The sequence below is a fragment of the Pleurodeles waltl genome, chromosome 3_1 (genome assembly GCF_031143425.1).
Source record: "Pleurodeles waltl isolate 20211129_DDA chromosome 3_1, aPleWal1.hap1.20221129, whole genome shotgun sequence".
Classification (NCBI taxonomy): Eukaryota; Metazoa; Chordata; class Amphibia; order Caudata; family Salamandridae; genus Pleurodeles; species Pleurodeles waltl.
Genome location: NC_090440.1, coordinates 575588822 through 575615085, shown reverse-complemented (window position 1 = coordinate 575615085; position 26264 = coordinate 575588822). Strand labels below are relative to the sequence as shown.

At 46.9% G+C, this 26264-nt stretch overlaps 1 protein-coding gene across 3 annotated transcripts in view; it reads right to left on the bottom strand.

Moving 5' to 3' along the window:
• Positions 1-26264, bottom strand: part of NAP1L4 (nucleosome assembly protein 1 like 4) — a 597513-nt gene that overhangs the window by 551831 nt on the left and 19418 nt on the right. For all 3 annotated transcript variants that reach the window (XR_011201382.1, XM_069223015.1, XM_069223016.1), the window contains exon 2: positions 6019-6050. Coding sequence is in view for 2 of the 3 variants with exons in the window: in XM_069223015.1 (XP_069079116.1) it covers positions 6019-6032 (14 nt within the window). In the remaining variant the exon portion in view is untranslated. The remainder of the gene's footprint in view (positions 1-6018; positions 6051-26264) is intronic.

Sequence of the window (26264 nt, the reverse complement as noted above, 5' to 3'; positions counted from 1 at the left end):
TAACACAATAGTGACAGACCTCAACTTGTGTTCCCATCCACTTACATTAATGGAAGATCTATCAAACAACACAGTGAGTAAAGTGCACCAGCCTAAATACACAAAAGAAACTACTAAAAGTTGATAATGTTATTCCTGTAGACACATCACATCTGATAACATAAAATCGTTATTAATCCAAGTATTCACCAAAACTAGTGATTCTGAATGTCCGCAATGCATCCAACAGCATTTTACCTAATCCAATTATCAGTAAATGATTGATTTCTGTTTTTCATATAGTCGAGGGAATAATGTGCCAACAGAACCTGTTAATTATATGCTCATAAAAACACAATGTAAGGCCACATTTCACTGCTCATATAAGAACAGCTTACTCGCACCTAGTCAAATCTTGCTTGATATTATTTCCGGGGTCTCCTTATAAAAGAATATCTGTACAAACAATGTGTACTTATATCTCAGCGCCAAACAGTCCCACTGTGCTATTCGGAACTAATCAAGTTAATGAAAATACCAACATCAAATCCAAATAGCATAAGAAAAAAACAAATAGAAAAAAACAAATAAAGAAAATCCACAGATTCTCAGAATATTACAATTACAAGGCTCGATGGAGGAATAGAGTATTCCAGCCATGTGCAGCTGGCGTTATAGTCGGCGGTCATATACGAACTCGTAGATTTAAATAAACAAGGAGTCACGAACAGTACACTACTATTCACACTTATACCCATTCGGACTTACAATACCAGCGTATCAAGTGGTAAAACTGCTCTAAACAATATATTATTATCCACAAAGTCATAACTATTTACAAAATCAAGAACCGACAGGAGAGTTCTACTTTCCCGCCACGTATATATACGTCTGGTGTTATGGCTGGGTGCAATATTAGGAATTGTTTATATACAGACGTTGGACATTAAAACAGACTAAGCCGACCAGTATTAAGACCTCGGTCTTATCTTAACTCACTATATTATCAAGTCTATACGACACTTTACACAGCCTTTGTCCATATCTAGACAAGACTAGCCACAGGCTGCCGATCTAACCTCTTAAAATACCCAACCCCTACTGCGCAGGCTCGGCTCAAAGTTAAGCTTTCCACCAGCCCCATACCACTGAAACAGCAATGGAAACCTTTTGGCCATGCACTGGGTGCTGCGGGCACTGGGCCTGGCTACAGGCCCAGAACCATTTCCAGGGACTACCATGTTCCCCAGCTTTCTGTAGTTTTAACTCAAACAGTAGCCACAATCCTTGCCAGGAAGAACCACAAAATGTCACTAAATTAAACTTTGCTTCAGGAACTGAATAACGTTTTATTCAAGGTCTTGCAAAAAACAATAAAGGCTATAGAGTTTAAAAAAACGCAAACCCCACACAAAGACTGGGGTTTTGTTTCTTCAGGGCACAATATCTACCACATTTTGAACTCCACTTATCCTATTCCCTGGGATAGGGCGGTGCACTCCCAGCCTCTTTAGACATCCTTTGGCAGTTATTTTTGGGATGTGCACTTCGAGCCGAGCATACTATAATAGCCACTGCAACTAAAATGTTCCATTGCTGAAGGCAATGAGATCTTACAGATCCACGCACATTCGTCAAACAGCGCCAAAGAGTGAACCAAAGACAATATTTTTGCTGCAATTTGCACTTCATGCGGCAAATCATGTGGCAAGTGATGTACATCTACACATTTATGGTGAATATAAGAAACACAGATTGCATAACTCCACAGTCCCCGACTATTGTCTATTGTTTACTCATTAATCTGTTCCTGAAAATTAAACAAAACCTAAACTTTCTAACTCCAATCAGCGCCTACTGCTAGTTGTAGCTTGAATTTGAAGTCTCTTTATTATACAAATAGAATGAGGTCTGTAACAATGCAAAGGGTGTTTGTTCTTAAAGAGCAAGTTACTGTACTTCGGTAATGCTTTATCTAGTCGCAGAATCCTTATCTTCGAATTATCCCCAGGTGTTAGACTGGATGTGCAAACGTTTTGTGAGCAGTACCCCTGCGCACCGGTAGGTGGTGGTGTTCGACTCCACGTGGTATCTGCGCCAGAAGTGACGTGTATGGTGCCTATACAGGCATCACCCCAGTGCGCTGATGTTGGATTCTGCTCGTGACTTTCCACACCAGAAGCACAGAGCCATGAAAAAACACTAACCATTCGTGTGGAAAACTAGGGCCCTGAAAAGGGAGAAACCCGGCCCCCAGAAATCCGTTCTCAAAGTGGGGAGGATGGGTGGGTCGGTAAGGAATCTGCAGCTTGACAGAATCTCTACTGGATAATGCGTTACCGAAGGCAAGTAACTTTTTCATCTGCTAGAAACTTCAATCTGTAGATTCCTTAAATTAGTATAGATACCCAAGCAATACAGAGGTTGGTCTCCAAAACTGTTTCACACTAAACAGTCCTGCAGGACCAAATGGGCAAACCGACCAGACTATCCAGATAGCAGTGCTAGGTGAACATGTGCAGAGTAGCCCATGTTGCTGCCTGGCAGATGTCCAGGACAGGGACTTTGCATGCTAATGTAGTAGTTGCAGCCTTAGCTCTGGTGAAATTAAAATGCAAACCCTTGGGCCAGTGCTTAGCAGATTTAAATGCGGAGTAAAATCCATTCAGGACATGGCATGTTTCTAAACAGCCTTCCCCTTCCAGGGGTCAACATACCCTACGAAGAGTTGCTTGTTCACTCAGAAATCTTTTGTGTGGTCAAGGTAGAATGAGAATACTCTTTTTGGGTCCAGTCAGAGTCGCTCCTCTGCTTTAGAGGGATGCACTGAAGCAAAAAGGTAGGCAGGGTGATGGATTGGCCTACATGAAGGGTAGTGACAACGTTTGACAGAAAGGAAGCTCTATTGCGAAGAACCAGCTAGTCTGGAAAGATGGTTAGGTACGGAGGGAAAAATGACGAAGCCTGGCGCTTACTGACTCTCCAGGCAGATGTTATCACCACTAGGAAGGCCGTCTTGAGGGTAAGGAGTCTGAGAGGACAGTTGTGTATGGCACATCAGAAAAGTGTGAACGAAACTGAGGTCCCACTGAGGCATGATAAAGGATGATGGTGGAAACATATGTTGGAGAGCTTTCAAAAACTTTACAATACGGGATTTGGGCAGGAGTGGCTAGTCTGACATTGGAAGAAAGGTTGAGATGGCAGAAAGATAGCCCTTTAAGGTGTCCAACGCAGAACCCTGCCAGGCAAGAGGAAGATAAAGTAGACTGAACTGAAAAAGGATATCAGAAAGAGAATCAAAATGATTTTCTGTACATCAAGCCACAAACTTGCTCCAATGGTAGATGTATACCATCTTGGTGGAGGGATGCCTGGCTGCCAAGATAACATTGAAAACTTCGGGCAGAAGGTCAAAAGCTGTCAACTGTTGCCACTCAATCTCCATGCATGAAGGCAGAGCGTTGAGAGGTTCGGCTGGAGAACCTTACCCTGCTGCTGCAATAGAAAATCCAGCCAAAGGGCCTGCCGATCAGAGGACTGATGGCGATGCTCAACACTTAGAGATACCTAACTCTATGAGCCCAGCTCTGAGCCACAAGAATGACTTTGGCCTGGTTGTTCCTGATCTTCTTGAGAATTCTGGGCAGGAGAAGTATGGGCAGAAAAGCGTGCAGGAGGCCTGAGCTCCACTCGAGACAAAAAGCGCCTCCGAGTGAGAGCCATCTTGGAAACTCCACTGCGCAAAACTGCCGACATTCCACATTCTGGGAGGTGGCGAACAGATCTAACCAAGGCTCTCCCCACTGCTGAAAGAGACCTTGCACCACCTCCGGATGAAGATGCCATTTGTGATCCGCTAGGCATCTTCAGCTGAGTTTGTCCGCCCTGGCGTTCAGAAAGCCCCTAGTTGTTGGATGAACTGGGATATGTCCTGACGTTCTAGCCATGCCCAGAGGCGCACGCCTCTTGACAAAGGGCCCCTCACCCCGCCCTGTTTGTTGCAGTACTACACTGCAGTGGTGTTATTGTGAACACCTGCACTAGCCCTCCCTGATAAAGGTTAAGAAGACTTTCAATGCCAGCTAGATCGCCGGGAGCTCCAGTAGGTTGATAGGGAGTCCAGATCTGCAGGAGGCCAGAGGCCTCCGATCTCTTCCTCACCCAGATGGCCATCCCATCCTAGGAGTGACGCATCCATCGCTACTGTCAGATCTGGTTAAGGAAGGAAGAGGGGTCGGCCTCTGATCCAATCGCGGTTTGTCAACCAAATCTTTTGCAGTTCCCTGAGATCTGGACCATGTTGGAGAGATTCCTCTGATGTTGTCACAATAGGGTGGCAAGGGCGGAGGCGAGAGACACAAAGGGGAGGGAGGAGTACCTTTGGACACTCTGGAGAACCCAGTGGTCTTATGTTATCGACCTCCAGTGGTGCAGACGTGTATCCTCTCAGTGTGTGTCCATGATGTTTGAAGGGTGAACTAAAGAGGTTTGAAGGCTGCTGAGGGGTGTGGCAAGCTGGCCCGGCCTCTGGCTGGCAGATCCCCAGAGCCTAGGAAGCTTGCGTGCCGTGGTGGCTGGGCTGGTAAAGACGCAGTTGGATGCTCCTTCCCTATTACAAAAGGCAGACGCGAGTTGCTGGGGGCCATGGAAAGGCCCAAGGACCTGGCCGTAGCTCTGCTATCCCCGAAGCACTCCAGCGCTCAGCCTGCCTTACCTCCAAAGAGATGAGGGCCATCAAAGGGCATGTCCATAAGCAAGGCTTGGACATCCCCTGAAAAGCTAGTTGTTCTCAGCCAGGTGTGGTGCCACAAGCTAACCGATGAAGAAACTGTCCTGCCTAGCGATTCGGTTGCCTCCAGGCCACATCTGATCATGAACTCGGCTGCATCTCTCCTGTCTGCCACAGCCGGGCCTCCTCCAGGACCATGAGCAGCACGTATGCATCCGGCTCCCATAGTGCACGGGAATAATGGCTCAAAATGCAAGCAGTGTTCACGGACCGCAGTGCCAGGCTGGTGGGCGAAAATATTTTCTTGCCTAAGGTGTCCAGCCTCTTGGATTCTGTATCCAGTGGGGTGGTAGAGAATGTGCCAGGATTCACACTGGAAGTGGAAGCTTGGACCACCAAGCTCTCTAGGGTAGGGTGTTGTGTGAGGAAGCTGAGGTCCCCTGGTGCGAGCCAATAGTGACAGGCAATTGTCCTGCTCACAGAAGCCCCTGTGCAGGGCTCAGACCAGGTCCCAAGCAGGACATCCATAAGGGCTTCATTAAATAGGAGAAGCAGTTCTGAGATGGTAACTCCTGGCTGAAGTACCCCCATCAAGAAGTTAGTCTTGACTGCCACTGAAGGCAGGCTAAGGTCCAGGACCTTTGCCGCCTTCACACCAGCATAGCAAAAGAGGCTTCCTCATCCGTAGCCACGGTAGGAGGAAAGACCGTGCCAGTATCTGTGGAGGAGTCTAGTCCACTGGTTTCCACTAATTCCTTACAACAGTCCATATTGGGATCTAGGGGCTGGTAATCTTCAGGGTCCAGCAGCCCCTACCAATTTGGATGATGAGGGTATGGTTCCAGGCATTGTGTCAGTGTCGGACATCACCCCTCTAGCTCTGTGTTGGGTTCTAATATGATCAGCAGTGATAAAGTGCTCAGAGTCCTAGAGCCAATAAAAACAGGTCAGAAAAAATAGGAGGAGGAAGGTAAAAGGTTTCGGGATGATCCTGTAAGTATGGCCCGGTCCAACACACACATTTTAGACCTCTTCCACTCAGCACAAGGGAGAACACCTGCAAGACTTTGATAATTAGAATTCTGCAGTCTCTTGCCTAGGGTGTATTCAGCAATCTTGGGTGACGTCAATGGAGGATTATTTAAATATCTATTGTATAGTAGTGGTAAAAGGTTCACCTATTACATGATAGGATAACACAATTCACAACATTTAGAATGTCATAGATGAATCACAGGACAGAAGCACTCTGCATCTTCCAGCAAGTTTTAACCTTACTTAATGAAAGCAACAGAATCCTGACTTACCTATCATCTGCCATATTTATGCTGGTATGAACCTAAAAATGAAAAAATGATGGGGTCAGATGTTTTATGTAATCCTCGAAAGACTTTAATCATAAATTTATCATTTGACTTTACATTTTAACAGGCATAGGCGATTTCTATAGGTCTGGCATATGAATGAAAAGGACTCTTGTGTCACTGATGGATTTAGTACTTAATAGCTGCAATGTACTCTACCACAGATCTTGGTCCTCATATATCCATTTATTCATCCACGGACTGACTTTTGCATTCACCTTCTGACCCAATTACAAAAACGCACATAAATTCAACAACATACAGAATGCAGTGCATTCCACGTTGCGCCTCTCCACCCATTGGTGCGGTCACCATACATTATCTAGTTATCCAAGACACTTTTACATTATTAAAATGTCAAGTGTGCCCCTGAAGGTTTAAGCATAGGCAGCTTGATAAATAAACAAAATGATCACAACTGTGTGAAGGGCACAACTTCTGCTCAATCAAAACATGTACCCCTGGCTCCCCACATGTGGGCAGAGTCAAAGCCCCTCTCTAGAGATGATCACATAATTGTCTGGTGTCAGCTCCGCTGTCAAGCCAGACCATAAAAAGTATTAAAAATATTATGAATACTAAAAGTAATCTAAGGTACATTTATGGAAAAACAGAACTCAATAAGGCCTGAGGATGAGAAGCTAAATTAAAACAAAATACAAGCCAAGTGATTTAATTGGAAATGACACGGATACCAATGGCTCATTTTGTCTTTTAGACAGTCAGCAATCACTGGATGGGTTGGTTAGCATTATTACCAACATTTTGAGCTCGATCAATTCAGGTAATGTGGGGAGGAGGGCTACACTCCAGTAAAAGTCATCCCTTGATAATTGCAGAGCTGCATGTCTCTATATCAAAATGTTATATCTGTAGTAGCTGTAATATTTTAAGTTTTCCCAGACTCTGTCATGTGTACTCTATACACCCACCTCTGTTCTTAAGTGCTAAAACTAGTAGGTCCAGGGAGACACAGCTCAGGCAGTGTTTTTGAATATTGGGGATCATATTACAGATATGGTGACCTCTCCCTGTTGCATCACGGCACACCTTTAACTCGGTGCGCCATATTACAGTAAAAGCTGTGTTCCCAATGCAGAAGCAAAGTCGTGCCTGCCTGGGGAACAAAAAATTTGTTAAAGTGGTACGGGCTCATCGAAACGGCCACTCAACTTTTCACTTGGCAGGTGGAAACCTGGCCTGTATTTGAAAGTGGGGCAAGTGGGTGCACCTGACTGGAAAGGGATCCTGGAGGGAGTCCCTTGGACCCTCTCCCCCACTTCCAACAGTACACCTCTGGGCAGCTTCTTTCTCTCTATGATCACTTCTGTAATATGGCAGTGGCAGAAAGGCAATTGATTTCCTCATCTGCATGTGGCCACACCCCATGCAAATGTGGGCCCACTTGAGACTATGCTGGTGCACATTGGGGGCCTGCTAAATTCGTATTACACAAGGCAGATACAAGTGTCTGCGGCCCCTTCTGTAATACCAAAGTGCCCCAGGCACAAAAATGATGTGCACAAGTCTGTAGCACAAATATAACGTGCTCACATCTGTTGCACCACTAGGGAATTATCTATATTATCCCTATAGTTTGTAAATAACAGATTGCCTGAACGTGGCAGATACCATGAGTGGCATACGCAAAAAATAATGAGTTGTGGAAGGAAATAATGTGTCAACCCTAAAAGTCACCCCCTGCTAATCAACCCACTTGGGACAAACTCTACAGGTATGACTAAGAGGCTCCAATAGAGGGGTGCCCCAGATACTGATTAGTAGCATGGAACTTAAGCACTGGCAAACCCAACAAGTCTGGCTTGCAATCTGATTTTTAACTGCAACACTGAACAAAAAACCTGTAGAAGTGAAAAACAAAAAAAAACAAAGATTGTTTTCTGCATGCAATGCAAATATGAGTTAAATATTTAATGTGTGATGATTCATTGTAGTTTTGAGATATTAAATACTGCTTTGTGCATTTCCCTGCAAGAACTCCACAGAATAAGGAATGATACCCCAACCAACCAATATTTTGAGGTAAGAGAGGAATACTCCTCTGAGAATAGCCAATACCCACATCATATATATTTTAAATACCAAGTAACAATAGGTTTTCAGCCAGCTGTACAGTCAAGCCAAATCTAAAAACAATTGCAAGTGCCAAAGGATTAACAAGAGAAGGAGAGCATCCCTTGCCCTGTTAATGGAAAATTAAGATCACTTTTAGAATTTGAAGTGGCCAGTGCCTCAACAATCCTAATGAAATGAGTACTTAGAAACAAGACTGGGAAAATTATGGGCCTGATTACAACTTTGGAGGAGGTGTTAATCCGTCCCAAAAGTGACGGTAAAGTGACGGATATACCACCAGCCGTAGCCGTATTACGAGTCCATTATATCCTATGGAACTCGTAATACGGCTGGTGGTATATCCGTCACTTTACCATCACTTTTGGGACGGATTAACACCTCCTCCAAAGTTGTAATCAGGCCCTATGTCTTTGTGTAAAGGCAAATCATCAGCAACTGTTACAATGAAGGATATTGCGGTATACATGGTTGTAGTGCTCTGTAGAAACCTATGAGGTCACAAATTCTTCTGGCTGATGAAACAGACACCATGACTGAAGACTTCTACATCAAGAGATACATATCAAAGAGACTATGTCGACTTTTTAGCGCCCACTCATCCAGAAAACGCAGGGCTGATCTTTTAACATTTTCTTGTAGACAATTCACATTTGCCAGAGTGAAACATGTGTGTAGCTTTTCCTGAGGCAACTCTGGGTATATTTATAATCATCCCTGAGCAGAAAGATGACTAATATGTGACCAAATCAAAGACATGATTATGTGCATTAAAAGAACAGAGTGGATGGCACGTAGACTATCTACCCAATGTGAGCACCTTTTTGTAAAGACTAGGGGTCATCTAGTGTTGAAAGTTGGTGAGTCACTAGAAAGGATGATCAAGTTTGGACATTTCTGACTGGGTCTTGCCGAACTACAACAAAGAGCAGGGACGGTGCTACTGATCTTCTGGTTTAAAGAAAAACTGAAGGAAGGATCCACTGGGCCAATAAACCACTAGTTCCCGAACTCAGTGGCTGATGCCGCTCAGCATAACAAAAATCTCCAAAGAGACAAGCAAAAGTGTCTGTAGTTAAAAACAGACTCTTTCTGAAGGAAGCAACTTTATCAGCAAAGGCAAAAAAAAAAAGAGACCTCTGTGCCGTGAGAAGCACAACTGAAGATCAAAACATCCTTGTCAAAGAGGCACACAATTAAGCTGAATCTAGAATTGAGCAGAAATGATCTGCTGATCTGATCGAAAGATCTGATCATTTAGAGTAGGCAGCAGAGGATCCTGAAGAAAAGCAAGAGGCTGCAGAAGAAAAGAGGTTTTCACTGACAAAGTCCATGATGTGATGATAAGCAGCTTAAGACAAAGTGATCTAAAAGTGTAACAAAGATTAAGGAAAAAAGGCAGCCCTGTGAGGTGCTGAACCAGAGATCAACAGCTTTGTAGAACACAGCCAAGTTTAATGAACATTAGTAAAAAAACAACAGGGGAAGTATCCTCAAGACAAAGGCAGACTCAACACATGCTTTTTTCTATAATACTGCAACTACACATGGTGTATGTATTTTTAAAAGGAACGATGAAAGGTTTAAATGTCCAAAATAGCAAACGACTGAGGCAAAATCATGGAGGCAGAAATTCTAATCCACCTTAGGGGATACTATAAATGAGGGTATTTAAAATAGGAAATATGAAAGGGAGGTGAAGAACAAGTTACTTACCTTCGGTATTGCCTTATCTGATAATGACTCTATCTAGCCGCACCAGTGTGCAGTGCTAAGGGCCTCAAAAGGGTAATTCTACACAGAAATCAGTTTGCAAAACAGGGAGGAAAGGAATCTGCAGCTAGATAGAGTCTCCATCAGATAAGGCATTACCGAAGGGAAGTAACTTGTTTATTTGATATTGACTTCGAGCTGCACCTTCGCTTACCTTAAAATAGATACCCAAGCAATACCACTCCAGAGAAGGGTCTGCAAACAGATTAGACCAAATAGCCCTGCAGGACCAAACAGGCAAAATGCCCAACACAACAGACCTAACTGTCTGCACAGTAAATACTGTTTGGCGAACACGTGCAGGGACTCTCCCTTGCTTTCTGACAGATGTGCAGGACGGGGAGCCCGTGGGCTAATGCAGTGGTCATAGCCTTAGCTTTGGTGGAATCAGCGTGCAAGGCCTCAGGGGGTTGCTTTTTGGCCAATGTGTAGCAGATTTTTATGCAGAGCACCAGCCACCCTGAGATGGCTCATTTCTGCCTATTCTTTTCCTTATTTGCCCGTAAGTACCCAACGAACAGTTGATGGTCCACCTGGAACTCTTTGGTACGATCAAGGGATAACAATGTTCTTTTTAAGTCCAGGCAGTGGAGTCTCTCCTCTTCTTTAGAAGGGCGAGATGGAGCAAAGAAGGTAGTCAAGGGGATATTCTGGCCTACATGAAAAGGTTTTACAACCTTCAGAAGAAAGGAAGCAAGGGTCCTGAGAACTAGTTTGTCTGAATAGAAAGCTGTGTACAGAGGGTGCACAGAGAGTGCTTGCAGTTTGCTGACCACCTGACTGATGTTATGTCCACCAGAAAAACTGTTTTGATGGCGAGTAGGTGAATTGGGCAATTGTGCAGGGGGTTTGAAGGCACGCATATGAGAAATGCTAAGACCAGGTTGAGGTCCGATTGGGGCATGATGAATGGTCTTGGAGGGATTACGTGTTGAACTCCCTTCAGTAAGCAGGTCACAACAGGTGACTTAAACAGAGAAGGTTGGTCCAGCAACCACAAGAAAGCTGAGGTGGCTGACAAACTACCTTTAACAGTGCCCAGGGTACAGCCATGCTCAGCCAGAGAAAGAACAAACAACAAAACTTGAGGAGTGCAGAAAGAGTCCGTATTCTTGGAGGCACACCACATCACAAACTTAACCCAACTGCATTGGTATGCTATCTTGGTAGAGGGATGCCTGGCTGACAGGATATCACAGACTTTGGCAGGAAGGTAAAAAGCTGCCAACTGTAGACGCTCAGTCTCGACGTATTAGGGTGGAGGGTACGCTGGTTCGAGTGCAGGACTGTTCCCTTTTGCTGCAATGGAAGATCTTCACAAAAGGGAAGCCTGGTCAAAGGACCGATGTTCAGACTCAGGAGTTCAGGACACCTTACTCTCCATACCTAATCGGAAGCCAAAAGAATGACTAGGGTGCATGGTCCCGGACCTACTTGAGAATTCTGGATGGGAGTCGTATCGGCAGAAAGGCTAAGGAGAGGCCGGAGCTCCACTTGAAAAGAAAAGCGTCTCCGACAGAGGGTCGCCTTTGAAACTCCACCATGCAGAACTGCTGACCCTGCGTGTTCTCTGCAGTGGTGAACATAGCTAACCAAGGCTGTCCCCAATCTTGAAAGCGACAATGCACCACCTCGAGGTGGAGATGCAATTTGTGCTCTACTAAGCATCAACGGCTAAGTTAGTCCACTCTGACGTTCAGAGAGCAGACAAGGATTTGAACCACCAGAGCAATGTCCTGGAGTTCTAGCCATGGCCAGAGGTGCAGAGTCTCTTGGTAAATGGTCCATGACTCCATACCACCCTGTTTGGTGCAGTACCACAAAGAGGCGGTGTTGTCTGTGAACACGTGAATTAGCCTTCCCCTGATGGAAAGAAAAAAGGCTTTCAATACCAGGAACCAGAGTCCTGAGTACCACTTATTTCCACCCTCCTTAGTATCTGCTCTGGTTGGGGAAGGGAGAGGTGTCTGCTGGTGACCCAATTATAATTTGTCAGGCACCATTGCAGGCCTTTTACAGTTCCCTCCAAGATATGGGCCAGGTTGAAGAGATTCCCTTGATGCTGTACCCACTGGAGAGTCCGCATATGTCAATGGGCATGTGTCACTAGCAGGATGCAGGAGGCCATGAGGCCTAACAGCCTCAGTCAGTGACACCGAAATCCAGGATAGAGGCAAAAACATCTTAATCATAGCTTGAAAAGCATAAGCCTGAAACTGTACTGTGTACAGAAACAGCTCCATCTGAGAGGGAGTCAGGTCTGACTTCAGGGCGTTGTTAGTGAAACCCGGCAAATGCAGGAGGTTCACTGCAGTCTGGAGGTGATCGGTGACTGTCTGGAGTGAGTCTGCCTTCAACAGCCAATTGTCGAGGTAGGGGGAAGACTGGAACCCATGTCCTCCACAGATGTGCTGGCACTACCACCATCGCTATGGTGAACACGAGAGGCACTGTTAAAGCCAAAAAGGAGCAGATTAAACTGATACTGCTCTTGGCCCACCATGAATTGCAGGTAATGTCTATGGGCAGGTAGGACGTGTATGTAGAACTATGCGTCCTGCAAGTACCAATGGTACCATCAAGTCCAGGGCAGAGAGAATCTGAGCTAAGGTGAGTATCCTGAACTTCTGTTTCTGCAGGAAGAGATTGAGATGGTACACGTCTAGAATAGGATAGAGGCCTCCGCCCTTTTTGGGGACCAGAAATTAATGGAAATGGCAACCACGACCCACTTCTGATGCCAGCCCTCTCTTTATGGCCCCTTAGGCCACAAGGGGTGACACTTCCTGATGGAGCAAAGCACGATGATCCTCCATCAGCCAGTCATAAGTGGGTGGCATGGATGAGGCGGTTTCCAGGGTAGAATAGCCCAACTGGACGATTTGTAGAACCCAATTGTCTAATGTTAGGGACTGCCAGTGGGGCACATGATGGTGAATCAAGCTCCCCACTGGACCCCCCATGCAAGTATAAGGGCGAACTAATGATGTTTTGAGGCTGTATATGCCGGGGAGGTAGAGAACTGGTCCAATCTCTGGCTGGTGTTCCAACAAGGTTTGTGGCAACCGTGTCCATGGCCACTATAAAGCCTAGGAAGCCTGTTGGCCTTGGTGGCTGGGTCACAATGGATGCAGTTGGTAGCCCCTACAGTAGCCACATAAGGTGAAAGGCAGACTGGGGTTGGCGGGGGGCCACGGCGAGGCCCAGAGACCTGCCTGTATCTCTGCTGCATTTAAAGAACTCCACAACTGAATCTGCCTTTTCGCCAAAAAAGGAAAGAGCCATCAAGGGGCATGTCCATGTGGGAAGACTGAAAATCCTGTGAAAAGCCAAGAGTGACGTTGAAGGGCCACCAACGATGCAGTATCTCTGCCAGTAGGTTGGTCATCTCAAGCCCACATCTGATGGTGAGCTCTGTCTGTCTGAAATGGCTTGGGTGACTATCGCTCTGGCCTCCTCTGAGACCTTATGCAGCACTTGTGCAACCGAACCCCACACAGTGTGTATGTATCGGCCCAAAAGGTGCGCAGTGTTCATGGATCACAGTGCTGAGCTGACAGAAGAGAACACTCCTCTTGCCAAAGGTATAAAGCCTAGTGGAGTAGAAGGGAATGCCCCAGGGTTGATCTTGGAGGTAGAAGTTTGGATCACCAAGCTGTCCGGGGTGCTGGATGAGGAAAGCAGAGTCCCCAGGAGTGAGGTAATGGAGGCGGACAATCGTCAAGTGCACAGGAGCCCCTGTGCAGGGCTTGGACCAAGACCAAAGAAGGAAATCAGTGGCTTTGTTGAATGGGAGGACAGGTTCTGAAAGGGAAACTCAAAGCTGAATCACCTCCATCAAGAAATTTGTCTCGACTGAAGTGCCAGGAGCTCAGCTGCCCTCCGCACCACCATTGCAAAGGTTGCTCCTTCCTCCACACCCACGGTAGGAGGAGAGACCAAGCCATCGTCCATAAGGTGACTAACCCGCTATCATCTGCCCGTGCCTCATACCAGCTGTCATCTGGTTCATCAAATCCCTCCAATCCAACTCCGTCTTCAGGCCTATCAAAGGTAAAAGGCACTGACTCAAGGGCATGTTACCGGCCGGCATCAGTGTCTGTTTTGACGTCAATCTGGCCCTTTGTCAAACTCAAGAATATTGATGATGTCAGGGGTATTGCAGGGGTCGCAACGGTGCTGCGAATGGCGTCACTGGAGTATGCTCCAAGGAAGGGTGTAGTCTAGCGCAGTGATTCCCAACCTGTGGTCCGGGGACCCCTGGGGGTCCGCAAAGCCTCCTCAGGGGGTCCGCGACTTCTTAGAAAATTAAATAATGTTAACAGATTAGGTCCCAAGTTTACAGTAATGTCTCAGTGGGGGGGTCCCCCAATTTTCAATAATGATTCAGTGGGGGTCCCCGGGTTCCAATAATGATAAAGTGGGGGGCCACAGAAGTCAAAAGGTTGGGAACCACTGGTCTAGCGGGTGGAGTTGCTCCGGATCCAATCCCCCGGATCCATGGAGTACTACCGGAGCTGATGGCAAACCCGGCGAGGGAAAACCTGACAGAAGCAATCCAGTAGGGGTCCACCTCTGAACCCCCAAGCCAGAAGCCGCTCCAGAGGGGCTGGGCCACCCAGGTATGAGATGCATGGCCTCAAAGAACTCCTTGAGTTGGGAAGGGCAAAGCTCCGGCTCTGAGAAACTCTGGGAGGTGTGCAGCAGACCGAAGCACAGGGTCTGCAGAGCAGCGAGGCCTCAAACAGTGTTGTCATTCCTGCACCTCATCAGTGACTTGGACTGTCGCAGAGAAGTTCAACACTTCAACTTCTTGTTGGACTTACCCGATCATTTGGACTGCGACGGCGATCGTGACAAGTGGAGTGACTCGCACTACAATCACTGGAGAAGGAAAAACAGCCATTGGAGCCACAACCTTCAAACTGAAACAAGCACAAACCTCTGAGCAGCACTGACAAAAATGTAACGATACAGTCATAGATGGATAGGGAAGATGTACTGAAGAAATTGTGAAGAATGTATGAGACAGAAGAGCATATCTCTCAAGTTGATCATACGTCAAAGATAAAGGGAAAATGTTCGCCTCCAAGCATTAAACAGATGGAGCATCTAAGACATATGATTCAGGTCTTGCAGCATTGCAGATAGGAAAGGTGGGTAGCCTTGTTGCTAGTTAGGATGCTTTTCTTAGTTCGCCACAGATTCAACAAAGAGAAGATGTTTATGAAACTGACAAAGTGCTTGTAGGCTTAGGAAGAGAGCCTGCAGTTTAAAAGATAAAGAAAAACATCTAGATGGAAGTGACACGACATTGTTTTCTAATAGAATTTAGCAACAAATATCTTTTTCCAGGACATAATATTTGCAGAAACCCATAAAAGGAAAAACCCTGGATAAGTGTTTTTTCATTATGCTTTTCAGTGGTATCCTTGAGGTTCTGAAATTTGAAATCTCAGGTCTTATCCACATCACAAGATATTCTGCAAAGCTGAAAATCAACACAGAAGTCTCTCCAATCATTGTGAGAAGAAGCGAAAGCACAAGCCAATCTATATAGCGGTTTGTAGTGACTTAGGGTTCTTTCTTGACATCTCCTCATGTCTGCAGGCAGGGAAAGAGCATTTCGACAGCTCCCGCTTGCTGGTAGCAGAGTGTTTACTTTTGCTAAGCGGAAGATGTCACAGCTCCCGTCAAGCAAAAGCAAACAGCTATCTCCCAAGGTTGGGCATCTCAGGAGATACCAGGAGCCGCCCTAGGGGTTGGCAGTCCCCAGGGCCATATATGGCTCAAGGAGAGGGTCCTTTGTTCGGCACAGGCCAGCCCCAGGAAGGTGGTGGCCCTTCAGGTGATACATGGGCCGGGTGGGAGGTCACGCTGCTCCCTCCTTTTTTTTAAAAAAAGGAACTGGCCCTGGGGAGCTACTTTTTTTATTTGTACCCCGGGGAGGTGGTGGTCCATGGGCTCCTGTTGGGGGGACATGAACAGTCATCCCCAGTTGATTTTTTATTTATAGCTCCGGAGAAGTCATAGTACCCAGGGCCTGTAGGGGTCCGCGTAGCCCCCCCCACCCACCCCAGTAATAATAGCATTAGACCCGGGGAGGTAGTGGTTCCTGGGGCATTATTATTTTTTTAACATATGAACTAATGCCCCGGGACATGGCCCATCTGGGGCTACAATTATAACAAACACGGGAGCATGCAGTTTTTTTGTTGTTTTTTTTTTAAAATGCACAGCGATAGTCGTGACTCTCGATATGAAGTTTATAAAAATATGCTTTTTACCCCTGGCAGAGTCCCAAGGGAGCCACGGACCAAGGCTGTGGGGGTTGGGGTATTTGAACCCTGCCCCCTTTCCTTTTTTTTTTTTTTGGTTTTTGCATTTTGTTTAGGACTCTGCTTCAGGCGAGTCCCAAAATGACTGCCAACACTTCCTGGTTGAAGTGTTAGCAGCCAATCAGGTCTCTGCATGAGATACAGACTATTTGCGAATTAGACGCATACTTTAGATATACAAATTTGGATTATTTTTTTTTAAATATATTGAAAACTACTGAATGGATTCACACCAAATAAGAATAAGCGTGTGTTAGAAATGGGGTTTCTAGTTGGCAGTGATCTGCACGCCGTTCAAGTAGGGACCCTCAATCTAGTCTGGGTAAGGGAGTCACATACCTAAGATAACCCCTGCTCACCACCTTGGTAGCTTAGCTCAAGCAGTCAGACTTTTCTCAGAGGCAATGTGTAAAATATTTGTACACACACACAGGAACACAGTGAAAACACAACAAAAGGACTCCACACCAGTTTAGTAAAATAGCCAATATTTATCTCAATAAAAGAAGACTAAAACAACAAAAATCCAACCTACACATGAAGGGTCTTAATCCAAAGGAATCAATGGTTGTTTTTTTTATTTTTTTAAACACACAGTAACTGCTATGCTTCAAAGACAAAAGATGATGTGGGCCGCAAAGGAGGTGCCGGAAAACAAAACGATGAGTAAGTTCCTTACTGCACAGGGAAGGTGATGCATTAGTTCCTTACTGGCAGGGGAGGTGACGCGTCAGTTCCTTATTGGCAGGGGAGGTGCTGTGCTGGTTCTTTCCCCGTAGGAGAGAGGATGTGTTGGTCTCCAGTCATGCAGTTTCAGCTCCTTGCTCCTGTGGTTGATGCAAAAATGGCACCCAGGGATGATGAGTGGGAAACTATAGACACACTGTGACGATACAGCTGCAGTGGAACAGGTGATGCGTCAATCCTTCCACCACAAGGCAGACGCTGCATCATTTCCTCGACTGCAAAGCAGGCGCTGCATCGATTCTTCTGCCGCCAGCCAGGTAGTGCGTTGATTTTCAGCCATGGCGATCCAATGCATGGATTCCTATCCTCAGGACACCAATTTCCACTTCCAAGGGTCCAGGGACTAGATTTTGCAACACTTTGCAAGTCAGGACTCTCAACAGAAAAGTCCAGGCACTGGAAGGTCAGGTCTTTGATGTCCCTGGTACTTCTTAACAGGAGGCAAGCTCAGTTCAAGCCCTTGCAGAACCTTGGAAAGCAGGATGTAGAAAGCAAAGTCCAGTCCTTTCACTCCCAAGATAGAAGCGGCAGGCCAGCCCAACAAAGCAACAGGCAGAGTGACAGTTCCTCCTACAGCATGCACCTCTTCTTTGTAAGAATGTCCTCAGTCCAGAAGTTGTGGTCTCAACTGCCCAATACGTATACTAATTTCTGCCTTTAAAGTAGGAAACCTTCAAAGGAAAGTCTTTGTAGTGCACAAGACCCCGCCTTTTCTGCCCTGGCCCCAGACACACACCAGGGGGTTGGACACTGCTTTGTGTAAGGACAGGCACAACTCTATTCAGGTGCAAGTGTCAGCTCCTCCCACCACTCCAGGAAGACCCATCAGGATATGCAGGGCACACCTCAGCTTCCTTTGTGTGACTGTTTAAAGTGAATTCACAAACAGCTCAACTGTCATCCTGACCAAGACGTGTATTCCACAGCCAGGCAGAGGCACAGAACGTTTAAGCAAGAAAATTTGGCATTTTCAAACTTACAATTTAAAAACCAAGTTCACCAAAAGATGTATTTTTAAAATGTGAGTTCAAAGACCCCAAACATCACAGCTCTATCTGCTCCCAATGAGAAAGTACACTTAAAAGATATTTCAAGACAATCCCCATATAACTCTATCGGAGAGATAGTCCTTGCAGTAGTGAAAACTGAATTTAGCAGTATTTCACTATTAGGATATGTAAAACACACCAGTACATGTCCTATCTTTTAAATACACTGCACCCTGCCCACGGGGATGCCTTGGGCCTACTTTAGGGGTGACTTACATTTAGTAAAAGGGAAGGTTTGGGCCTGGCAAGCGGGTACATTTGACTGGTCAAACTGGCAGTTCCAAACTGCCCACACAGACATCACAGTGACATGTTTATTCGGCTACTCATGTGAGTGGCACAATCAGTGTTGCAGGGTCACTAGGATAATTTGATTTACACGCCCTGGGCACCTCTAGTGCACTTTACTAGGGACTTACCATTAAATCAAATATGCCAGTCATGGATAAACCAACTACCAATACAATTTAAACAGAAAGCACTTGCACTTTAGCACTGGTCAGCAGTAATAAAATGCCTGGAGTCCTAAAGCAAGCAAAAATGGAATTCAGCACAGGATCAAAACAAGAGGTCAGAACCCCAAAAAACAGAGGAAACCACACCAAGAGCTGACAGGTCTAACAAGTGTCCTCTCCCTCCCCCCAGATGAAACGGGGGAGAACTGCCCAACCTCGTGGGAGTTCTCATCACTAACTTGGAAGAACCTGAACAGACCATTAGCACTGGTGTGTTCTGTGTCAGGGCGGTGTTCCACAGTAAAGACTGTTCCCTCTTGGGAGATGGACCACCTCAACAGTTTAAGGTTCTCACCCCTCATCTGCATTACCCATCTCAGGGGAGTGTGGTCTGTCTGAACACAGAAGTGAGCCCAAAATAAGTAGGGTCTTAGCTTCTTCAGCACCAAGACCACAGCAAAAGCATCCCTTTCAGTTGTGCTCCACCTCTGTTCCCGGGAAAGTAACCTCCTACTGATGAAGGCTAAAGAGTGATCTAGGTCCTCTTCATTAAGCTGAGAGAGCACGGCTCTGAAGCATTTGTCAGCCTCAAAAATTCTTTAGAAATGTCAGGAGCCTTGAGCACGGTGCAGTGCCCATGGCCTCCTTCAGTGTCAAAAGCAGTCTGGCATGCCTCTGTCCAGATCACCTAATGGGGCTGCTTCCTGGAGGTCAGCTCTGTCAAGGGCGCAACAATGGTGCTGTACCACTTGACGAATCTCATTTAGTACTCAGTGAGACCTAAAAGGGCTCTCACCTCTGTCTGGATGTTGGACAGTACCCACGTCAGAATAGTATCAATCTTGGCTGTAGGGGTGTCACCTGGCAGCTCCCTGCCTGGTGTCCCACGTACACTACAGACCCCTGCCCTATTTGGCAGCTCAACACTTCCTGGGCGTGGTACAAGTGGTCTTCTCAGAGCTGAAGAAAGCAATGTCATCCAGGTAGGCCACACTTAAGTAAGTTCCAACCCAGCCAGGACCTGGTTGACCAGCCTCTGGAAGGTAGCAGGGGCGTTCTTCAACCCAAAGGGCATAACACGTAATTGGTAATGCCCTCTGGTGTTGAGAATGCCAAACTCTCTTTGGCAACCTCAGTTAAGGCAATTTACTAGTATCCAGACATTAGATCAAATGTGCTGGGGAACTTGGCAGCTCCCAACCTGTCAAGGAGCTCATCAGCTCGGGGGATGGGGTGCACATCAGCCTTAGTGACAGCATTGAGCCCCCGGGAGTCAACACAGAACCTCAGTTCAAGTGTGACACAGGGTGGAGCAGACTTGGGGACCAGAACCACCGGGCTGGACAGAGGATTGTTGGAGTGCTCAATCACCACTCACTACAGCATCTTAGAGACTGTAGGAAAGTAGCATCTTTCTGTCATAGTTATCCCCCCTCTTACTTTTTGTCTGGGGTCAGTGTGTTTAGACCGTAGTATACTTGGATCCTGCTAATCAGGACCCCGGTGTCTGTGCTCTCTTCTAAATTTGGTTGCTGGTAAACGTTTACACCCCACAATTGGCATACTGGTAAACCAAGATAAGTCCCTAGTATATGGTACTTAGGGACCCAGGGCACCTGTACACCAGGGATCTCCCATGGGCCGCAGTATGGAATAAGCCACCAATGGGAGCCCATGCAAACGGTGTCTGCAGGCCTGCCTTTGAAGCTTGAATGAAATGGTGCATGCACCGTTCACTTTAGATATAAGGCTTGCCTTATATCACGGTCACTGTACTTGGATACTGTAAGTCACCCCTGTGGTAGGCCCTTTAGCCCAAGCCCAGGGTGCATGTTCCTGAGTGTGAAGGTATCCCTGCATGAGCAGAGGTACCGCTACAAACCTCAGACATCATTCCCTGGGCTTTGTAAGTGCAGGGAAGCCATCTTAAGGTATGTAGTGGACACTGGTAAACACAAGTAGTTTAACTACATAATGGCTTCTCTGAACCTAGGCATGTTTGGTATCAAACATGTTGGAATCATGCAACTACACCAATTCCAGTGTTAGTTGTATTATACCGGGTACAATGGGGGTTCCTTAGAGGATCCCCCAGTTCTGCCTGTACAGCCTTGCAGGGTCTGCATGCCAGCCCGCGCTGCTGCTGACCCTAGCCACTGTTCTGCCCTCCTGCTGGTGAGCTTAACTTGAGCAGGGGAAGGCAGAACAAAGGATTTCCTATAAGAGAGGTGTGATCACCTCTCTCCTTGAAATGGGTGTCTCTGTGCTGGGGTGGGGTAGACTCTTAGCGCCACCAGACTGCTTTGAAGGGCACTTTTGGTGCCCTCCTTGCATAAACAGGGTTGCACCAGTGCAGGAACCCCTATTTCCCACTCTGGCGCAAAACCACACAAAGGACAGAGGAGTGATTACCCTCCTATCCAGCTACTCCCCAAGGGAGGTGCACAGAGCTCTGCCAGGTGGCCAGTTGATTCTGGCAGCTTGGAAACAAGGTAGGCAGAGGCCCCTATGTGCATCTGAATGGTTAGGCCCAGTAGATGACGTCCCTGACCTCCTCCAATAGGTGGGTCCCTGCAGATAGTGACCAACACCCTGCTAGGGTTACTCCAGGAGATCCGCAGATTCATCGAGCAAGACTTTACAAAGAAACTCCCTACAAGACTCTTCTGCTCCTGACCCCCAGAACCGCTGCTGGTCTGCCTCAGGAACTGAAACAAGGCTGTATCCACTTGGGAGGGCTCCCACTGCAACACTGTGTTTCCAGCTCCTGCAAGATTTCTGCAACATCCGTGGCTGTGCATCCTCCAGGGTCACAAGGACTCTGTTTGCATACAAGAAGCGAGAAGGAATCTCCCTTGGAGTGAAGGAGTCTCTCCCCTGCATCTGGAGGCACCTCAAGACAACAACGACCGGCTGCTGGATCCTTCCATCCCACAGACATGGAAAGGCTCTGCAGCACAGGTGGTGGTTCTTTGGTACTCTCCGGGTCCAACTTGTCTTCTGACCAACTTGGGAGATGGTGAACCCTTGCTCTAGCTTCTGTGCACCGCAACTGTGGCTCTTGCCAAGGCTTGTCGACTCTTCCTCCAGGAGATCTTCAGGCTCCAAGAAGCCCCAGCCTCCAGCACTCTGCAACTCCAAATTCAGCTTGCACTCTGCAGCTCCTGCGACGCAGGACTCCGGTTTTGTTGGGCTGCTGAGGTCTCCCTATGACTCCCTGTGCCTGCTGGTCACTAGTTTGGGATGCTACGAATCTGGCTGGCTGTCCTTCCTGCTGAAGGCCTGCCCCGACTCCCCTACAAGGGTTGAGTCACTAGGACCTTACTGGTCCTCAAAAACCTACTATATTCTCTGCAAACACTATTTGCATTTACCAAGGCTTGCTGGTGGTCCTGCGGGCTACTGACCCTCCTGCAATCTGGTGACAGATGTTGGATAGCTTGTGGATGACTCCAAGGGTCTCCTGCATCCCCTGTACTCTGCAGCTGGACTTCTTCCTTCACTGTCCTGCAGGAACTTCACCTTCAAGAGGGTGGGCATTGCCTACCTGCAGCGCCTGGATATCTCTGAGTGGTCTGAACAGTGTCCCCTTCTTTTTCAGGTTCTTCATGTCTGGAATCCACCCTTGGGTTCCACCAACCTTGTCCACGGGTCACAACAGGAGGTAGGCAATAGAAACTCCTTTAGACTCCAACAAAGGTTCCCGACATCACTTCCCCTTATGCACATGGACGCCCTGGTGTTGGTACTCAGATCTTCTAGGGATCCACAGGTGGGGCTACTATCCAACCTTCTTTGTGCCAACTGGCTTCTTCAGGTTCCACTGGGAAGGGTCCTGAATCCATAAAAACGCAACCGAGACAGTCCTGTGTTAGCCTATGGGACACCCGGCTCAAAAACAACTCTGCACCCGGGCGCCTTGAGGATTTCTGCTACTTTACTCTGGTCATTTCGTACTCCCCCAGTCCCTGGGATTCTAACACACTCACCTCGGTTTGGCACCTCCATTCTTATACCACTTTTTTAGTATATGGTTTGCCCCCACCTCAATACGGCCCCATTTATTTCTATGTTATTCCTGTTTGTTTCTGAGTATATATTTTGTGTGTAGATATCTCCAAGGGGGAGATATACCAATGTTAGCATAATCTTTAGTGTTATAATAAAGAATACCTTATAATTATTACTATTATAATTAGTGTGATTCTTTCTTGTATAACAGTTACTGACTACCACTGTGGTATTGTAAGTGCTTTACACTCCTCCTTGATAAGCATGAGCTGTTTTCCGCAGCTACATAGTGTTTTGGTGCCTAGATAACCAGAGCTCTATCATTAAGGGTTGCCTGGACTCAGTACAGGGTGCCACACCATAGGTGTGCACCATAAACTGAGTCAGCCTCCTACATTGGTGGTGCAGCATTGGGATAAAACACTTTAATTGTTTCACCGCTTGGTCATCAGTGACGTTCCATAAGAAAGATCACTTCTGACTGTTGGGTATATGCTGCACTTGTGACTTCAGAGACTTCTAAACTTTTTGCTTTGGTAGTCAGGGGTCCAGCACAGCCCTTTCTCCAAACTTTTTAAAAGTTTAGAACTTTAGAGTATGTAGTTGCACCCCTGATTCTACTCTAACACCATGTCTTTAGTTAAGGGAGCTGACCACACTCAGGAGTCTAGGTGTGGGGTTTTAACTTCTAGGAACTTAGGACTCTATGTACAGCTAGGAAACTTAAGACAGGTAGGAATCCTACCAAATCTACACTCAGAGTTGCTCATCCAAGATGACACCCAGAACCCGGACAGGGAGAGAGTTAGATGAGGAAGGTAAACACCAGTGCTGGACAAGGGGGTATCGGGTACTTCCTATGGTCACACTGGACAGGATTTTGAGGATTGAGAAGAACCCTTTGGGCTGTTAGGGGGCATTGCTGGTAGTACTAAGGGGGTCGTAGCAGTAGGCCCACTTTTTCTCCCCATGGGGTAGTAAAAAGGGTTTCTTGGAGGAGTACATACTCCTCATCTTCCTTTGCCTCAGCATCTTCTGCTGGGTCCATCCACTCTACCTCAGAAGAGCGATCCTTAGATGGAGGTTCAGCTTGCTGAAACTTGAGAAAGCCAGACTCAAGTTGAAAAAGCAGCAGCTGGCTCTTGAGAGAGGGGCCCTAGAGATGGAAAGGGAAAGAAAGAATTTGGGGTTAGAACCTCATGGTGGCAGCAAAAGAACGTCCAGGGTTAGGGAAGACGCAGCAGGATAGACCCTCCTTATAAGTCTGGGGATGATATCCATAAGTTGATTACTGCTTTAGAGAGGGCCTGTAAAATCAGAAGGATGTCAAAGGCAGTGGGCAGCTATCCTGTGGCTCTACTTTGCAGACAAAGGAATAGGCAAACATTTGGCAGTTAGAGTAGAGAATGCAGACAACTACCAAGTCTTGAAGGAGGCTCTGATTGATGGGTTTGGGCTCACAAGTGAGGAGTATAGGATTAAGTTCTGGGAAACTCAGAAGGAGTCCTCTCAAGACTGGGTAAACTTTGTTGACTATGCAGTTAAGGATCTGGAGGGCCGGTTACATATCAGTAACTTGTATGTCTATGAAGGGCTGTACAATCCAATCATGAGAGAGCACATCCTTAATGACTGTGTGTCTGACAAACTGACCTGCACCAATACCTGGTAGACTCTGATCTGACCTCTCCCCAAGAACTGTGAAAGAAGACAGACAAATGGGTTTGCACCAGGGTGGGTATGAAATCCCACGGTGGGGGTGACCAAAAGAAGAAGAATGCTTCCAGGTCTCAGGAAAAGGATGGGGAAAAATCTAAAGATAAGAAGAAAAAAAGTCTTCTACAGATCCACAACATTCTTTTGGGGAGGAGTACAAGTCCTCCTCCTCTTCCAACAAGAAATCTAGGTGCTTTCTGTTTAAGGACAAAAGGCCATAGGACAGGTGATAGCAACTGTCCTAAGAAAGGCATCAAGAATAGGTCTTAGTCTACTCCCCCTAGTGCTCCTAGCAATAGCACTGCTAGTAGTACTTCAACCAAGGGTGTAGCTGGGTTCACCTAGGGTACTGCAGTGAACTCTGGCCCTGTCAGAGAAACCACTGAGGTTGTCTGAATATCAGAGAGTGGCACTGACCTTGCCACTCTGGCTGCCTGGGCTCCTAATAAGGGGAAATATACTATAGTTACCACCCTCCCCATAAATGGTATTTAGGCAGAAGCTTACAGGGACACATCTGCAAGTGTCACAGTGGTGACTGAAAGACTGGTGTCACCTGAGCAAATCCTACTTGGTCACAATTACCAAGTAACCAAAGCTGATAACATCATTAAGTGTCACCCTGGCCCATAAAAGTTGTGGTGTCCTCTTCTATTTCTGTAGCGTGTCTCATGGGCAACGGTTTGGACACTTCAGCATGGGCTTAAGTGGAGTTACAGGTCCATGCATCAATGCTGGGTATCCCTGCAAATGTCTTGGTGACTACAAGAGCACAGGCCAAGAAGCAGGCAGAAGAAGGAGCACTGGAGGCTGGCACAATGGCCTAGACAGCTCCCAAGAAGAGATGTAGGAAGGGTAAGAAATAACCCTCTGCCCAGAATTCATGTGAGGATCAGTCTTCCCAATGAGATGATCTTAACCCTTGTGAGGAACCTACACCAGAGGAGCTTGGGCCTGGCATAGCAGAGATCTTGGGTGTGGGGGGGCTCCAGGGAGGAATCAAGACAAGGGCAAAAATCCTGCTCCTCTCTTGAAGGCCTCAGACAGCAAGCTGCTGCAGAAGAGGCAGGGGATGTCAGTGGACCTCACCTGGTCTATTGTGAAAATAGGCTCCTATACTCTGACGCTGGGGACCCAAGTCTGGTGCTACCAGGAGGTTGGTCACACTGCAAAGGTTCAGGGAGTTCCTATTGACCTTAGCTCATGACATTCCCCTTGCAGGACATATTAGGCAAATTAAGACTTGGCAAACTCGTTCCACACTTTCACTGGCCCCACATGTCTAAAGACACCAAGTAGTTTTGTTGCTTCTGTGCCACCTTCCAAGCCAGTGGCAAGACAGTTTAAGGCCCCCTTAATTCCACTATCTGTGGTTGGGGTTCCCTTTGGGAGGGTAGGGATTGACGTTGTTCCTCTTGACCCGCCTACAGCCTCTGGAAACAGATTTCTTCTGCTGGTGGTGGACCATGTCACCAGGTACCCAGAAGCAATTCACCATAGGTCCAACAGAGCTCCTGCAGTGGTCAAGGCCCTCCTGGGAATCTTTTCCAGGGTGGGCTTTCCTAAGGAGGTGGTATCCGACAGAGGTGCAAACTTCATGCCTTGATACCTCAAAGCAATGTAGAAGGAATGTGGTGTATCCCACAAAGTCACCACTCATTATCATCCACACGGAAATGGGTTGGTTGAAAGATTCAACAAAACCCTAAAAGGTGTGATCATGAGACTCTCAGACAAACTAAGGAGAAGATGGGATGCCCTATTACCTTGCCTTCTTTTTGCCTACAGACAGGTTCCACAGAAGGGGGTTGGTTACAGCCCATTTGAATTTTTGTTAGGGGTCCTCTTGGTCTTGTGATGGAGGAATGGGAGCAACCTTTCAAGCCCTCCAAACAGGACATAGTTGACTATGTGCTTGGTCTGGGTTCTCGCACGCCAGAGTACATGAAGAAGGCTTCCAAAAACCCTGAGGCAAGCCAGGGGCTTCAGAAGCAATGGTATGACCT